The sequence below is a fragment of the Podarcis melisellensis genome (genome assembly GCF_964234715.1).
Source record: "Podarcis melisellensis genome assembly, chromosome: 16".
In the NCBI taxonomy this organism is placed as follows: Eukaryota; Metazoa; Chordata; class Lepidosauria; order Squamata; family Lacertidae; genus Podarcis; species Podarcis melisellensis.
The window spans coordinates 16075914-16094094 of NC_138533.1; the positions used below are offsets into that span (position 1 = coordinate 16075914).

The 18181-nt window shown below is 46.6% G+C and overlaps 2 protein-coding genes across 7 annotated transcripts in view; both read right to left on the bottom strand.

Annotated features, from left to right (window-relative positions):
* The window catches only part of LOC309359452 (uncharacterized protein), a 190788-nt gene that overhangs the window by 65517 nt on the left and 107090 nt on the right, over positions 1–18181 (bottom strand). The gene's annotated exons all lie outside the window — the stretch shown is intronic.
* TMEM79 (transmembrane protein 79) lies at positions 466–17155 on the bottom strand (the record flags this gene model as incomplete). Of its 5 annotated transcripts, none has more annotated exons than XM_081893069.1 (4): positions 17094–17155; positions 8309–9290; positions 5974–6187; positions 466–2943 (listed from the first exon to the last, which is right to left on the bottom strand). In XM_081893069.1, exons 2-4 carry the CDS (start codon positions 9069–9071, stop codon positions 2727–2729), a joined length of 1194 nt encoding a protein of 397 aa, XP_081749195.1. In that variant the 5' UTR covers positions 9072–9290; positions 17094–17155. The 5 variants fall into 5 exon arrangements, with proteins under 5 accessions (XP_081749195.1, XP_081749193.1, XP_081749194.1 ...); XM_081893067.1 differs by having other exon boundaries at positions 16989–17143; XM_081893068.1 differs by having other exon boundaries at positions 16888–17134.

Consider the following 18181-nt stretch of genomic DNA (forward strand, 5'->3'; position numbering starts at 1 on the left):
AACATAGATTATGTAATATTCTTAAAATATACTAGTGCCCTCAATGAAAAGTATATCATCCAAAAATAGAGAAATTGCATTATTACTCCTATATAGATGATATTACATGCCTGCCAGGTTGCAAAGAGAATTTACCAGCCGCTTGCTGGAGAGGATTTAAGGGACGGGGAGGCTGTTGCCATATGGGGTGGCAATGCCTAGCAGCACAAGATTTATGAGTAAAAGTCCTAGCTCCTCCATAGCACCAGACCCAGGTTTAGCCTTGCCATCACTTCCCCCCACCTGAGAAAACTCTGCAAAATATGTTATATAAGGACCTAATGAGCCACCTAATAACAGCAACTAGGCTGCAATTTGTCTGGCATTGGAGACAGCATTCCCACTTCACCTTAAAGGTTAGCAGCTGTAGGAAAAGTCATGTCACCAACATGAGCAGTTTGGAAAGCTCTGGCTTAGGACAACGAATGGTTTTTAAAACGAGATTTATCACAGCATGCATCAAAGACAAGTGTCCCACAAACAACTGGGCCTCCTTTAAAGGCCTTCACATTCCGAGATGGAGGTATGGAGCAGCTGTATCTCTAGAGCACACAGTCCATGTACATCCTCAACAGCAGCCTGCAAGGGTCTCGGAAGCCTCTGCAGAGGTGTTGCCACTTGGTGGAGGGAGCCTCCTGGGACGCGGGTGGCGCTGTGGGTTAAACCACAGAGCCTAGGACTTGTCAATCAGCAGGTCGGTGGTTCGAATCCCCGCTGCTCCTGCCCACCTAGCAGTTCGAAAGCACGTCAAAGTGCAAGTAGATAAATAGGTACCACTCCGGCGGGAAGGTAAACGGCGTTTCCGTGCGCTGCTCTGGTTCGCCAGCAGCGGCTTAGTCATGCTGGCCACATGACCCAGAAGCTGTACACCGGCTCCCTCGGCCAGTAAAGCGAAATGAGCGCCGCAACCCCAGAGTCGGCCACGACTGGACCTAATGGTCAGGGGTCCCTTTACCTTTACCTATGCAAGAGAAGCATCCTGGAAGGAGGCGGCTCCTGGCTGCCACTGGGTGTGGCATCTCAGAAATCCAAGACATAGGAAGAGCCCTGCTAGATTAGGCTAACAGCCCAAGTAGTCCAGCATCCAGTTCTGACAGCGGCCAGCCAGGTGCCCCCAACGGGGCCTTAGTACCCTCTCCTGTAGCCTCCGGCAACTGGTACCTTAAGGGCAGTTGAAGAGGCAATTAAGTCCCTGCTGACCAATGTTTAACTCAAGGGTTGACAGGTCAGGAGCGTCCCAGACCCTGAGACTTCAGGACTCAAACCTGAGACCAAGGGGTGGCCCCTGTCGGCTGAAGCCCCTGGTGGTTCTTCCTCTGCATTTCCTCCTATCACTGAACCCTGGAGACGGAGGTTAATTGGGAGAGAGGAGGCAGGAGTAAAGGTTGGAGAGCCCCTTTCCCAAGAGTCTGTGCAATAACTGGCAGAAACAGAGGTTAATTGGGAGAGGGGAGGGAGAAGGTAGACCACCACCCCATAGTGTATGTGCTATAATTTGCAGCCAGGTCCTGCTGGGCTGAAGCTCGCTATCTGCATGCAACAGTCCTCTTTTTTATGTTTTTTTATTAATTGCATTCTTGCTCACTTGGAGATCCAAGCCTTCCCTTTGCCACTTAGCCGGGGTCAGGCAAACCTGGAGACTTCAGGCCAGTCCTGGAGATCCAGCAACCCTATTCCATTCTACCTCTGGCTTAGGCTGGCTTTGGACTGGGACACTGATCTTTCTGAACAGGCAAACTTTGCAGCCCAAATTTTTGTTGGCTGGAAGCATGCCTCATATCTAGGTTTTCCTATGAATCTAGGTGTACGTTGGGCCACGTGACAAGGAATCAATGGATTCAAATGACAAGAAATGAAACATCAAACATCAAGAAAAAACTTTCTGATGGCAAGAGCTATTCAGCAGCTTAACGGACTATCTCGGAAGGTGGCAAACTCTCTTTCCCTGGAGGATTTTAAGAAGAAGTCGGATGGGCATCTGCCAGGGGTTTTTTAGCTGTAATCCCTGCATTGCAGGGGTTTGGACTAGATGACTCTTGGGGTCCCTTTCAATGCTACAATTATATGGTTCTATGTGGTGTCCATTTCCTGCACAGCCTGGCCCTACCACAACCATTTCTGGGTAACTCTGGTTTCCTCCTATTTCCAGGAGATGATGACCTACAAATTGTCCTTTTTTTCCTTTAAAAAAATGTTTAGGGGTCTTCTCATTTTGACTCAAGAAAACCACCATTTTATAATTCAAATCGGGGGAAATAAATACAGTAAATGGACAAAAGTACAAAGATTCACAAAATGTTTAGGGGTATGCGTACCCCTGCATCCCCCCAGATAAAAGCACTGCCTACAAATGTCCCTGCCTTCAGACTTCTCACACAATAAGACTACCTGCACTTCAGATTTCAACTTTGCAGCTGGTCTAGAATAAGCTTGAATACTACAAGATACAATTTGGCCCCTGTTTTGAGGACAAAGTGGACTCAAAGTAATGGGGAAGAGGGCTCCTTGCCCTACAAGGTGTGCCAAACATTAGGACTATAGCAGGGGACGGTGGGCATCCCGTCAGGTAGTGAATGCCATCATGTGAAATGTCATTTGCATCAAGGCCAGTGTCCAAGGCAAGGCAGCGGCCATCCAAGAGAGGGGGCCTGGGCTGAGGCCTCTCCCCCTCCCCCCGCCTGCCCTCTTCAGCCCCAGAACCGAGGCTTGGGGGCTGCCAGGCGCTGCTCCTTCTCTTGGGAGGACTTGTCACTGCTGTCGGCCACAGCAAACATGTTCTCTGGATCCATGATGAACATGCTGTAGAGGTTGAACAGCAGCATGGTGAAAAGGGGCAGGAACGTCAGGCCGAATCCGAAACCACGGAAGGAGCGGCCCATGGCGTAGGCTAGCCAGTAGAGGAGCCTGGAGGAAAATGGGGGAAAGGGTGGGAGGGAGGAGAGAAAGCAAGCAAGAAGAGGGTCAAAAGATGGCCGTGACTGTTATGTATTCAGTGGTCTCTGTTTGCCTGAGCTTGACTTTTGGACTGAGCCCCTGTGTTCTGATTCGATACATGATAACCAACCACAGGACATTTCAGGATTTGGGCCTCTGCCATTGGCCCTTAAACTCTGAGTTATGATTAGCAGCTTGGAAGTTTGGACAGCCAATCACGTTGGGAGTGGGAGTGGCCCAGGCCTTCAGAAATGTATATAAGCAGTTGCTTTGCCCCTGTTGTTCAGTTCTGTTAGTTCAATGAAGGTTCTAGCTGTTATCACTGTGTCTTGCCTTGTGGGAACCCACTGACACTTCAGTGATGCTAGATGCCGTCACTACCTTGAAGATGAAAAATGGAGATTTAACTGGCTTTTTTCGGACAGTGCAGCAGGGAAGGGGGTAGCCCCAGTGGTACCTCGGGTTAAGTACTTAATTCGTTCCGGAGGTCCGTTCTCACCACTTTAGCTAATGGGGCCTCTGGCTGCTGCTGCGCCGTCAGAGTACAATTTCTGTTCTCATCCTGAAGCAAAGTTCTTAACCTGAAGCACTATTTCAGGGTTAGCGGAGTCTGTAACCTGAAGCGTATGTAACCTGAAGTGTATGTAACCTGAGGTACCACTGTATAGTGATTAGTGCAGGGGTCTGCAACCTTTAAGACAAAAAGAGCCACTTGGACCCGTTTCCGAAGAAAAAAAAAACTGGGAGCCGCAAAACTCGTCATTATAAAAATAACTTTTTTGTCATTTTTAAATATTATTTCTTTGTTTGACCCCTCAGAATTACTCCTCCTCATAGAAATAAACGTTAAATTAACAAGTTACCTTTTGTGTGTGTGTGTGTGTGTTCTTCACTCCCCTTCAAAGCAGTGACCAGCATACATGCCCCCTTTCAATGCTGTGACCAGTGTAAATGCCCCTTACAATGTGGTGGGCGGGCGGGCGGGAAGGTGACGTCGGGACGGTGCATGACTAACGCACACACCGCCCCCATGCGATGTCACAGCCAGTACAGCGCCTGCCACAGTGGGGAGTGTCGGGGCGCACAATGCGCCTCCTCCCCTCGCTAGTATCCGCCCCGGAGCCGCGGCAAAGGTGTAAAAGAGCCACATGCGGCTCCGGAGCCACGGGTTGCAGACCCCTGGATTAGTGCGTTGGACTAGGGCTCAGGAGACCAGGGTTCAAATCCCCACTCAGCCACAAAGTTCACTGGGTGACCTTGGGCCAGAAACTGCCTCACAACCTAACCTACCTCACAGGGTTCTTATGAGGATAAAATGGGGAGGAAGAGAAGTCTGTAGGCCATCTTGAGCTCCTTGGAGGAAAAAGCTGGCATATAAATAATCAACCGACGGTCTCCCAAGGAATATTAGACAACGTGCCTAAAACTCGGCCTCACCTCTAATGAGCTAGATTAAACTGGCTGGTCACCTGCTGGTGCCCCCCACCCAGTTTCCCCCTCCTGCAAAACAGAGCAGGAAGATGGGGGCATAAAATCCTTTAGACTGAGACAGACCCTTCTAGGTCAGTACTACCTGCAGGGCCACCAACCCTTCCATTAGGCAAACGGAGGCAGCCTGAGTGCCCCCCTGGTCTTTCAGCTTTTATCTGCTGGGCTGTCCTACCACCACCTGCCCAGTGAGGCGCTCTCCTTGTCCTGCTCGAGGATCTTCCTTCAGAGCAAGGCACTCTGCCTAGAGGGGCCCTGAAAGTGCATTTGCTGTAGCAGTTAATGATGGGAAGCAGGGCGGGGGGGGGGGAGGTATTCTAAGCTGCATTAGCCCCTGAAGCAGACTGTGGCAGCAGCACAGGTACTTTCATAGGATCCTAGGCAACTGCCTTATACTGGTCCAGTTAGTGTGGTGTAGTGGTTAAGAGCAGTGGACTCGTAATCTGGTGAACCAGGTTCGATTCCCCGCTCCTCCACATGCAGCTGCTGGGTGACCTTGGGCCAGTCACACTTCTGTGAAGTCTCTCAGCCCCACTCACCTCACAGAGTGTTTGTTGTGGGGGAGGAAGGGAAAGGAGAATGTTAGCCGCTTTGAGACTCCTTCGGGTAGTGATAAAGCGGGATATCAGATCCAAACTCTTCTTCTTCTTCTTCTTCTTCAGTATTGCCTACACTGGCTGGCAGCAGTGGCTCTCCAGGGTTTCAGGTGGGTTTCTCTCCCAGCCTTACCTGGAGATGGCAGCAGGGACTGAAGGTTTGGGCAATTAATGATTGGGAGTTGCTGTGCCATTAAACTTCAGATAGCAGACTTTACAACATCCTGGTTTGGAATGGAGTCAGAGGAAGCTGCGCTGATAAAAAGACAGTTGGAAAAATATATACTAACTAAGATGTATTCGACGGATGAAAGTAAATGATGTTTGATGTGATTGAGAATCGTGGACTCAAGGGCGGAGAATTATAAATCGTCAAAATCGAGATATGGAAAATATGGAAACAACGAGGAGAGGCAGGACTGAGATGTGGAGATACGCTTCAGAGATGCAGACTGTGGAGAGCTCTGAAAAATTAATAATTATAATTTGGACTATAATTTGGTCTTTTTATTTTAGTTTTTTATTTCAATTGGAGTATTATGATTGGATATATTAATTGGATGTTGTTGTTGTTTTAAAAAAAGAACCTGGGACCTTCTCCATGAGAAGCAGGTGTTCTGTCACTGAGACACAACCCAGAGTCTGCTTTCAAAGCCAACCTGCCCAGACCGTCTTGCTCAGGGAGAGGAATAGGGGCCTCCTAGCATCTCTCTGCACCCTTAACAAACCACAGCTCCCAGGATTCTTTGCAGGAAGAAGCCATGACTCTTTGAAGTGGTACCCTAGTGTTTTAAAAATGGATGGTGTGGACCTGGCCCTGGCTGCTGCATTAAGGGCCTCCAGACGAGGAGGCCCTGTTGGCCCTGCTGTTGAAATAATGCTAACCATTCGCTGCGCTTCTGCTTTTCTCTCTTACCGTGAAATGGCAAAGAGGGCTGTCAGCAGAGGGATGAGCTTGAGGCCTTCCTGGGGCAGGTAAGTGGAGAGGACGGAGATGTTGAAGAAGTATAGGATGAAGAGCTGGACCGACTGGGAGACATAGTGGCGGTGGATCTCCACCTCCCGGCGCAGCTCGCCAAAGGGCTGCAGGGAGGAGAAGCAGATCCGCGAGACCCCGTACACGATCATACCTGCAGGATGAAGAGAGAGAGAGAGAGAGAGAGAGAGAGAGAGAGAGAGAGTGCATTCACACAGCTGAACATGAAGATGCAGTGGATTTCAAAGGATGCCAGGACCCTGCATCCCAGGACATCTGCTTCCGAGCTGCGTTCAAGGCCCTCGTATTAATTTACAAAATCCAGAACACCTAAATCCTTTTATTCCAGCTCAATCACCAATATGATCTGCGGGAACGTCTTTGACTATTCCCCAAGCTGGCAAGGCTCATTTGACAACTAGAAAACAAACCTTTAGTTTAGTGGTTCCCAGACTTTCTCAGGGACCTGCCACCTTGGTTCCATAGACCTGGTTTCAAGGGCCACATTCAGACCATCCGTTGAAAGCAGTGTGACACCACTTTAAACAGTTGTGGCTTCCCCGAAAAGAATTCTGGGAACTGTAGTTCATTAAAGGTGCTGAGAATAGTTAGGACACTCCCTATTCCTTTCATACTGTTTACCAGAGTAGTTTAACTGCCAATCCCACTTCCCAGGGAACTCTGGGAATTGTAGCCCTGTTAGCAACTGTTTTGAGCAGGCTACTGGGACAAGTGATTTGGTTAAAACTGGGGGGGGGGGGGCATTTGTAAGAAATCCTTCTTTTAGTGTGGCAGCACCTACACTATGAAACTCCCTGCCTATTGACATCAGACATATACAAGAGAAGCAAGACCACTCTAGGGACCAGGGCAGAGAAGAGGTGGGTTGTTGATATTGCAAGTATTGGCCAATCAGAACTGTGCAACATTAGGTTCTACTGGAAATGGCACAACTAGTTTTTCCTCCAATCTTAGTCCTGGGAAGGGAATCCTAGATCCATTTGCAACATGGTGTAGATGCCCTTTGGAATTACAGTTTCTGATATTTAAATAGCATCCTCATTCAGCATAGCATCATGTACATAGTAAAGCAAGAACAGGTCCCAGCTTGATCTGCCGGAAAAAGCAAGTCTGTTTACACACCCTCAGAATATCAACACGGAAATCAAACAATAAAAAGCCCTGAAGAATATTCCAGGTCGGGGTTGGGCATCGCCTGAGAAGCGCATTTGTTCACCTATTGCACAAATGCAAATTCTGGGATCTGGCACAAGAGTGTACATATATTTCATTGCTCTCTGCTTTTATGAGTAAGTTTATAGTTTCCATAGTTTCTATGATCTCAGGCCAGAGAGGAAGAGCAAGAACGGTCGTCAGTATTGGTGGGAAAAGTTCTCAGCGCTAGCAGAAGCCATTATGCAAAGCGTGGAAATAGATTAAAGTGTGCTAGATTTGCATAACTGATACAAGTCAGCAGCTGGTACATTTGGGATGCTGAGCAGGAGCAAGAATGGGGGGAACTGGACTGCAGGGGTCAAATGAACAGCAGGACGGGGGTCAAAAGAGGCCCTCTCTTTCCAGCCCTCAGGACTCCCCTCAGGTCACACCTCCTCATACCAGGCAAACCCCTCTCCTTGGTCCTATTTTGCACCCTAGAATCATAGGGGTGGTACCCCATTTAGTCCACCCTCCTGCAATGCCTTCCTTGAGTACTTTTGTCTTTGAATTCCAACCATGCCTTTCGCTCGCCCAGTTGGAAGAAGAAGAAGAGTAGTAGTAGTAGTTTGGATTTGATATCTCGCTTTATCACTAAGCTAAGGAGTCTCAAAGCGGCTAACATTCTCCTTTCCCTTCCTCCCCCACAACAAACACCCTGTGAGGTGAGTGGGGCTGAGAGACTTCAGAGAAGTATTACTAGCCCAAGGTCACCCAGCAGCTGCATGTGGAGGAGTGGGGAAGCGAACCCGGTTCACCAGATTACGAGTCCACAGCTCTTAACCACTACACCACACTGGCTCTCTCAGTTGGAAGATAGAGGTGTGTGTGCAACTATGTGTAAAAACTAGCCTACTATATACAAAGGTACAATTTGCACTTGTGTTTCTGCCATGTTTTACCTCTGGCACCTGCCCCACCGCCAGGCAAGTGGCCCTTGACCAGATTCCTAAAAGGGAATGTGGCCCTCAGCCTGAAAAGGCTTCCCAAAGGCTTTTTGGCCAAACTTGGCAGGGAAACCCTTTCTCTCCTGGAGCAAAACCCACAACCAGACACTCACCTACGATGATCGGGAAGGTTGCAAAGACGCCGCAGCGCATGGTGTAGACCAGGCGGGAGCTCATGGTGGGCATGAAGGGCGCGTCAAAGGGCAAGAAGACATATGCCCCGTAGATCAGGCAGGGGAAGATGACGGCGGCTCCAATCATGGAAGCCACCGCTTTGAGGTTGGCTGAGCTGCAGGTGCCATTTTGAAAGCAAGGCCACCTCTCGGCGCAGGTCTTGCCTGGCTTCCCCTCGTAGCTGGGCGAGTCATCAAAATGGGCCGAGTAGCCGCGGGAGATGAAGTTCTGCTTCTCGAGGGCGGCATTCTCCCTCTCGCAGCGGATAATCTCATCCTCTTCATCGTACGCTGGGTACCATTCCTTTTTCTCGGTTACTGGTGTGCGTTCAATGCAGTAGGGGTCGATGGGGATGAAGACTTGGGCCGCCACTGCAGGCATGCAGTTGTCATCCTCTTTCTCCTCCTCCTCCTCCTCCTTCTCCACCACCACTTGGGTAGCAGGAACTCCAGAGAAGGCCTCACTGTCCACACCAGGCCCCATAATGGCCTCTTCCCTGCTCCCCTCAGGACTTGGTCTGGAGTCAGTCTCCAACGTTTCCAGCGTTGGCGTCTCACAAGACGTATCATGACGGGCTTGATCCCATGGCAGGGTCGCCTCGGAATTCTGCTCTGGGGTGTAACTTGTCACTTCCTGGTTCTCGGGTGGGTCCTTTCCCAAAGCTACCATCACCACCTCCTCCAAAGGGATAGCAGCCGCCATTTTGGGACCTCCAGGAAGATCTCCAGCAAGTTTTGACTTCTACTCAAGGGGACAGTTGCATCCAGTGGGCTTCTCAAGCTAGGGCGCCATAACAGCAATTTATCCCTGGTCCTGATGACTCCCTGCTTCCGGGAGGGCAATTTAGATCTGGAAAGCGGAGGTGCAATCTGTTTCTGGACAAGTTTATAGCTAGGCTCGCCTCATCTTCTCCATCTGGCTCTACAAAGGGGTGGAAAAGCATACAACATGACTCAGTTTAAAGGCAGCCATTATAGGACTGTTCTATAAAACCAGGCCTCCCAACTCAAGCAAATACCAACAGTGGAAAAAGCTTAAGGACGTAAAAATGTAAGAAAAGCCTGTTGGATCAGGCCAAAGGGGGGCCAAGCAGATGATTGTATTCACAAGCATTACTGCCTCTGACTATGGAGGCAGAGCATAGCCTCCTCCTCCTCTATGAATTTGTCTAATCCTCTTTTTTTAAAGCCATCTACTGCCTCCAGTGGGAGGGAGTTCCATATGCTACCTATGTGCTGTGTGAAGGACGTTCTTTTATCTTGTCCTGAATCTTCCAATGTTCAGCTTCATTGGAAGTCAACAAGTCGTAGCTTCAAGAGGGAGACAAACTTATCTCTATCCACTTTCCCAATGCCAAGCATAATTTTATAAACTTCTATCACGTTGCCTCTTTCTTGGATTTTCTCTAAACTAAAAAACCCCCCAAACGCTGCAACTTTTCTTCATTATGGTTACCCTTTTGTGAACCTTAAACCTTGGCACAGACAGTCTTGACTCATGAGAATCAATAAGGGCTCTCATGAGCGCCAATGACAGAACTGTAACCCTGGGTTAATATTTAGAAGGGAAATGACCAGCCTCGATCCTGAAACGGAAGCCACAGACTTGTGAGCTGGATGCCCGGGCTCCTAAATCCAGATCAAGCAGGACTAGGTAGGCTCTGGTTACTCAGCGATGATGAACTGGGCTGTCACCTAGCCAGAAACCAGGACCCGGCCCAACCAGAATGCTACCTTCCTGGCCTGTTGTAAGAAGACTTGGAGGATTATAAAGCCAGGAGGAAAAAGGGAAGGAGCCACACCCCACAACTCTACCCATTTTCCCTAGCTACTCTCATGATTCCAGCTACAACCCAGGACACCAATGGGGCATCACTTCCCTCCAAATTACTCATCATGGCCTCTTGGGTGGAACATTTGGCTTAACACTGTCTGCCACCGAGCCGGGTCCCTTGGATTAATTTTAATAGTGCTGTTTTTATCATTTATACTTTAATATATTTATTTGTGAGTTCCATAGTTTAACTATGTGCTGCGAGAAAAGTTCTTTCTTTTATCTGCCCTGAATCTTCCAACATTCAGCTCTGTTGAATGTCCACAACTTCTAGTCTCACGAGAGAGGGAGAAAAAAACTCTCCCCTAATCACTTTTTCCACCCCAAGCATAATTCTATAAACGTCTGTCGCTGAAGTAACCTAGCAGTACTTTTTTCCTTTTCCTTTTGTACCTTAGCAGTACTAAAAAAAAAACAAGCCAAAGAATTCATGAGCTCAGATTTCTTTAAATCTGTTTGTCTTCTGTTAGTGATTTCAGAGTTCTAGATCTCGCTGGCCAATGATCTTTCCATCCCTACTGTAAAATATCACCTGCACATTGGCCTTCCCTAACCTCTTTGGATGCCTCACACTACAACTCCCATCAGTCATGCTTATTGGGGCCGATGGGATTTATAGTCCAAAACACCTGGAGGGCTCCAGGATGGCAAAAGCTGATAGACGTCAAAACATGTATATATGAAGTAATAACAAATAAGGATTTTGCAAAAGTGCAACCACATTTGGACTATTCTGTACAGGAGGTCACCTCACCTCAAAAAGGATATTGTGGAGTTGGAAATGGTTTAGAAAAAGGACCTCAAAATGATCAAGGGGATGGGATGACTGCCCTATAAGGAGATGTGGCAGTGTTTGGGATTCCTTACTTTAGAGAAAACGTGGGTAAGACGTGAAATAGAAGTTTATAAAATTATTTGAGGCACGGAGTAAGTTTCTCCTCCTCTCTCACAACACTAGGATTTGTGGGCTTACAATGAAGCTGAATGTTGGAAGGTTCAGGGCAGAGAAAAGAAAGTCCAGTGTTAAACTCGCTCCCACAGGAAGGCAGAGATTGCCACTTGTTTGGGTAGCTTTAAAAGACAAATTTATGGAAGAGAGGGTGGTCGACGGCTGCTAGTCACAATAGCTATGCTCCGCCTCCACAGCAGAGATAATATTAATAATAATTTTATTATCTACACCCCACCCATCTGGCTGGGTTTCCCCAGCCACTCTTCTGAATACCAGTTGGTGGAAACTGTTACGTTGTGGGTGAACATTATCAGACGACACAGCGATTCTTCAGACAGCTCTTGTTTATTCAGAACTGAACTGAAGGGTTCAGCCAACCTGCATATATGGAGCTCAACTACAAAGCAACAGTAAAAAATTTCTGTAACTATCCAATCACTGAACGTCACTTTCAATTCCTTATTTGCATAAGCTGACCTGAGTGAAAACTATCTACAATTTCCCCCTGCAGGTCCAGGGTGAGAACTTCAGTACAGTACATAACAGAAACCACAGGTGGGCTCAGTGCTCTTGTGCTTCAATCCTCCTTGCTGGTTTCCCACCGGGAATTGTTTGGTCATTGTTAGAACAGGATGCTGGACTAGATGGGTCACTGGCCTGATCCAGCTGGCTCAATCTTATGCAATGGGGCTCTAAGGAGAGGCTGCCTTTGCTGTGAAGGGACATTGCCCTGAGCTATGAATGCACCAGTGCAGGCCCTGTGGAAAGGTACTGGTGCCTGTGTTGGCCTTGGAGATCTGGAGACAGGCTGGACAGCCTCAGCCAGTTGGGTGCCCTTAGTGATGAAACAGTTTGACCAGGTCAGCTATGGGTCAATGCAGCCTGCAGTCCCAAAAAATATTAGCCGCTCTTGCCTTGGCTCCCTTAACTGAAAGGAAGCTGCTTGTTTTGTTTGCAAAAGCTGGAATTGTAGAATTGAATTTTATAGTTCCAAGAAACACCTGCTGTCTTGTTCAAAATCACCTTCCAGTCTGCTGTTAAAACAAAAAATAAAGGCAGCTTATTTTCAGCTGAAACAGGCAAGTCTAGGGTGGCTAATATTTTTAGGGCCACTGGCCACAGTGACCCATGGCTGACCTCACAGAGGGGAGAGATGCTTGTCAAAGTGGGCATGGCAATAAGTCAGTGTTCAAAGGCTGCCTCCCGAAAGGGTACATGTGAGAGGGGTCTCAGCTTCAGGATCTGTCCTTCCAGTGAGAGGGACAGATCCTGAAGCTGAAACTCCAATACTGTGGCCACCTCATGAGAAGAGAAGACTCCCTGGAAAAGACCCTGAAGTTGGGAAAGATGGAGGGCACAAGGAGAAGGGGAAGACAGAGGACGAGATGGTTGGACGTGTTCTCAAAGCTACCAGCATGAGTTTGACTAAACTGCGGGAGGCAGTGGAGGACAGGAGTGCCTGGCGTGCTCTGGTCCAGGGGGTCACAAAGAGTCGGACACGACTAAACGACAACGAGAGGGGTCAGTAATTGTACAATGCAGAAAACCGTGCCATGTTTTTATTTTTGCATTTGATTGAAGGCCCTAGCTGGTGAGGTCAGTGGAGACTGAACCAGGAATTTTCCGCATGCCAAGCGGGCACTCTGCCACTCAGCTATGGGTCATAGGTAAGGCAAGAGTAATGGGGGATGACATCAACTGAGCTCCTGCAAAAAAAGGAGGAGCGGGAAGGGGTAGGCAAGGTGGAAATTCCAGAACAGTTCCTGCAAATGGTCCCTTCCAACTCTATAATTCTACATCTCTATGAAACAGTCTGTTCTTTTAGGTGTTTTCCTGGGCAGCTGCCTCCAAGCCGTGAGTTGTTGATCAGGAATGACCGGCTCCATTAAATAACCGTCCTTCTCTCACCACCAATACGCAAAATTTCAGGATTATTATTATTTGTGGAACAGTATGGAAGCCATGCTCTCTATGTGGGGTTTCCTTTGCGCTTGATCCAGAAGCTGCAGTTCGTGCATAATTTTGCAGCACAATTGCTGATAGGACACAGGCCTTCTAAGCATATAACATCCCTGCTCAGAAATCCACACTGGTTAAAAATTTGCTCCCAGGCTAAGGTCAAGGTGTTACTATTAGCACATAAAGCCCTCAACAACTCAGGACCGGTTTACCTAAGAGATTGCCTTATCCCTTATGTGCCCACCTGCTTAGACTGGTGGAAATGGCAATACTACAGTTGCCACGTAATACTGTACCCGTTCCACATTTGTAAGGACTCAGTCTGTTAAGTTTGGCAGGACCTGCACTTTGGAACTCCCTGCCTGTTGAGATCAAGCAGGTGTCTTCACTATACTCTTTTTGGCACCTGCTAGAAATATTTTTGTTTAGACAAGCCAGCCCAAATGTTTAGAAAGTTGAGGAAATTTTAACCTTCCGGTTAAGATGGCGACCAGTCAGGCAGCTGGATCCGCAGCCCCATAGTTTACACGATTCATTTCAGTTTTAATTGTATCTATGCAGTCTTAAATCAGACTCTTTTTGCATCTTGGAAAAGCAGCAGATGGCAGGTGGAAGATGCGGAGCTGTGTGGCTTGCTGCAATTAATAGAGTTTATGTCTAGTATTTTAACTTTTGTATGTTTTAAAGTAGGGTTGTCATCTTTTTGTAAACCACTTTGAGGAGTTTTTTCTTACAACCAAGCAGCGTGTAATTTTTTTTGGAAATAAAAATAATATATAGGTTAGTTATTGTTCCCTATGAAGGGAGCGATCATCAATGGCACTCTTGCGGGTGCCATACAATATTCTTTCTACACTTGTCAAAACTTGATGTTTTAATATGGAACCTCCCGCACTGTGGAACTCCCTGCCTTTTGACAGGGAAGTTCCTTCTTTGCACTCAAAAAGAGTGCATGTACAAAAACCCCAAACATGCTTGTTTAAACAAGCTCAGATACGCAGAGGACCAGCGTGTACTTTAATTTGTTTTTAGTTTATTGTTCATTTTATTTTTATTTTATTTTCAAAATGTTTTAAATAGTTGTTTTTAACAAATAATTTTATTGTTTTATTCTTTCTGGAAACCACATTGAGTTTGTTTGTTTGTTTGTTGTTGTTTACAATTGTGCGGTGTATACACGTTATGGAAGAAAAGTAAATAGAATAAATCATTTGCTGAGCTTCTGCTCTGCACATAGAAGGTTCAAGGTTCTCCAAAAAGACACCTGCCAGTCAACAATGCTGGGCTCGATGCACAAACAGTCTGACTCTCTATAAGGTCCCTTCTTCCGTTCTTGTGAACAATGGAACTGCACCATTTAAAACAGCCAGCCGACAGCTGCTGCCTTATTAGGAAACGTTAAAACTGATAAGGATAATTACTTTCCATTTGTATGGGGCTTTTTACATTGTCCCAATGCTCTTCACATACAGCAAACCACACTGAGTTTGGCTCTCACCATAGTTTAGAAGCCAAAACATGATTAGAACTTTGAAAATGTACAACAGGCAAACAGGGTCCTGATCAATTACTTATTTCATTTTTCTGCCTGCTCAATGCTCCTGGCTCAGATAGCTCTCATGCTGTCCTCCAGATACTGATTGACTGATTGTATGTTTTTCAGTCACCTGCCCTTCTCCCTAAGGTCTCAAGAGTGGGTTACAACAATTATAACAGAATATTAAAAACAAGTTAAAAGAGCTTACAACCATAACAGTAAGGTAAGTCTGAAAAACATACGCCTCAAGTGTCAAAAGCCAGGAGAAAGAGGCACATCTTCAGCATCTTCTGAAAGCTGTAGGATAAGGATGCCAGATGCTCCTCATATCATACCATATCTTAGGGGCTGCTACAGAGAAGGCCCTGTCCCTAGGCCACCACCTCCTGAAGATTTGAGAGTGGAATTACCAAGAAGTAATCTTAACACCCAAGAGAGTCTGTGGGGAAGGAGGCAACCTTAAAGGCATTTGAGGTCTGAGTTGTTTAGGGCATTAAATACTAACATGAGCACCTTGTACTGAGCCCAGAAACAAATTGGAAGTCAGTGCTGCTCGTTTAAAACAGGAATCACATGGGATATAAATGGAACACCTGCCAGTAATCTGGCTGGATCAACTGAAGTCTCCAAGTCATCTTCAAGGGCAGCCCCATGCAGAGTTGTACCTTAGAACTACAAGTCCCAGCATCCCATGCTGGCTAGGGCTGATGGGAGTTATAGTCTGAAACATCTGGAGGACACCAGGTTGGTAAAGAATGAAAAAGATTAAACTTCGGGGTCCCTTCCAACTGTACAATTCAAGGCAACTGATATAAAAGAATTAAAACACCCAAATGGTACATCAGAAAAAATATATATACACAGGTGAACCGGGCATTCTCATGACACACTTGGGAAATAATATATAAATGCCATATATATGTAGGATCAGTTACAACAACAGGATTGCAAAGTTAACAAGCTTCTATCAACCTTGGAGAGAGTCAGAGACATGATATCTAAATAACGAAAATCTGGATAAGGTTCAGGCTCATACACCTTTCCAAAAGGAAAAGGGAACAGAAGGTGTTCTAGGCTGTTCTGGTGAGGAATTAATGAAATAAATGACGGGAGACGAGTCATAACATTTATCTGTGGTAACATCACCTCTGACTACAATGCAATGTTGTGTTAGTTTGTCTACAAGCACAATCTTCAATCGGCAGAACTGGCACCATCGCAAGTGCCACATAATACCCATTCTGCCTTTGTAAGAACTCGATATTCTAGTGTGGCAGCACCCAAACTCTGGAACTCCCTGCCTGTTGATATCAAGCAGGTGCCTTTTTTCAGCACCTACTACAAACATTTTTGTTTAGACAAGCCTGCCTAGATAGAATCATAGAACTGGAAGGACGTTTCGAAAGCTGATGCAAGCTTTAATCTGTGGGTTTTTTTAATTCCTATTTCTACTTTTTGGAAACCTTAAATTATCAGGACTTAAGTTTTCTTATTTACAATTTTATTGCCTTCTCTTTTTTGTAAAACGCTTTGCGTGTTTGCTTCTCTGTTTACAATCAAGCGGTGTATGAAATTTTATGAAATAAATAAAATAAAAACAATCCAAATCCTATACCACTTTTGCATAGTTAACATACAGCCCTAGTCTGACTGGGAGATGCAAATTCTAAATGCGCCCAGAGGCCCCAAAAAGTTGGCAACCCCTCATTTGAAAACTAACAATTTAAAGCAGCAATCCTGTGTGCATGCAGCTCAGTAGAGTTCCGTATCCAAAGCAAACATCCACAAGATTGCTTCGTAATGCTGCCGATTCTATCTACACTTATCTGGGAGACCCATTGAGCATCACCATTTAGCTCTTTTGAGTAAGGATCACAGAACTGTGTCTAGAATTTCCCTCGAGTAGAATTCCCTGTGCAATTCAGATGTGCAAAAAGATTTCTTCCTTTCTTACCTGGTTTTCTTTGTGTATCACTAACACACAGGTCTTATTTTAAAACTTTGGAGCCCAAAGCCTGTGGCATTTATTAAAAACACTGACCATTTTCAAGGAAATACCAGTTTTCCCACCACACAAACACAACATGATGTGTGTGTGGGGGTGGGGGGAGATCACAACCGAAACACAATGGAAAATATTTCTGCAACCCGTCTATGTTTAGGAGAGAGGAAGAACCCAAGGTGGCTCCTATTTCTGAAGAGGAAAAGGTACAGAAGCGAATTAAAACAGGGCTTACCCAAATGGAGGAAGGCATGGCTCCCACAATAGCGTCCCCACTTTCTGCTCCCTCCAAATCCCCTCTTCCCCAGCCTTCACGTCCCCCCCCCCTTTTTTTACCTCGGGAAAGAAAACTGAGCTTGTTCCAAACACCAGGAAGCAGATCCAGTTTAAGAACGGTTGTTCTCTATAGCGACTATAATTCTCTGGAAATGCTCACCTTACCCTCTGCTTTCGCTTGGACTTTCAAACCTGTTTAACCAGCCCAGGTGGAGCTGGGATTAAAGGGCCAGGGGGGTGGCTTGCCTGGCCCCACCCTCCAAGCCTCTGAGTTTTGAAACACATGCACATCCCTCCTGGAAAGTGTGGATGGAGTCGGCTAAGTCCCGCAAGTTCTGATCTCTCTTTTAAACATCCACGCCAACTTTATTTATCAGTATTAGCCATTTATTCAGGGATCAGCAAACTTTTCCAGCAGCGGGCCAGTCCACTATCCCTCAGCCCTTGTGGGGGGGGGGCGGACTATATATATTTGGGGGGGGGGGATGAATGAATTCCTATGTCCCACAAATAACCCAGAGATGTATTTTAAATAAAAGCACACATTCTACTCATGTAAAGACACCAGGCAGGGCCCACAAATAACCCAGAGATGCGTTTTAAATAAAAGGACACATTCCACTCATGTAAAAACACGCTGATTCTCGGATGCAGGCTGGATTTAGAAGGTAATTGGGCCGTATCCAGCCCCCGGGCCTTAGTTTGCCTACTCATGCATTTATTCATTGCATTTCTATCCCGCCTTTCTTTCCAAGGGGATAGATGTGCTTCTCCCCCTCCTTTTTCAATCCCCACAACAACCCTGTGAGGTGGATTCAGGTCGGTAGCCATGTTGGTCTGATGCAGTCGAAATAAATTAAAAAATTGTCCAGTACCACCTTAGAGACCAACTAAGTTCGTTCTGGGTATACTAAGCTTTCATGTGCATGCACACTTCTTCAGATACCTGTGAGGTAGATAAAGCTGAGAGGCAGTGACTGAGCTCAAGGTCACCCAGGCAGCTTCATGGCAGCCGAGGCTGGATTTGAACCCTCATCTCTCCCAGGTCCTAGTTTGACATTCAAACCACTACACCATACTGGCTCTCAAGATCAGGCTCAGCCCTGATTTTAGGGTTTCCTTACATCTGGAATTTCCAGGATATACACAGAATACCGCAGTAGGAAGCAGTGTCTGGATGGAAATGGGAGGTTGTCTGGGAAATCCGAACGTATGGCAAGCCATGTTGGCAGCGTCCTTTATGCTCAACAACT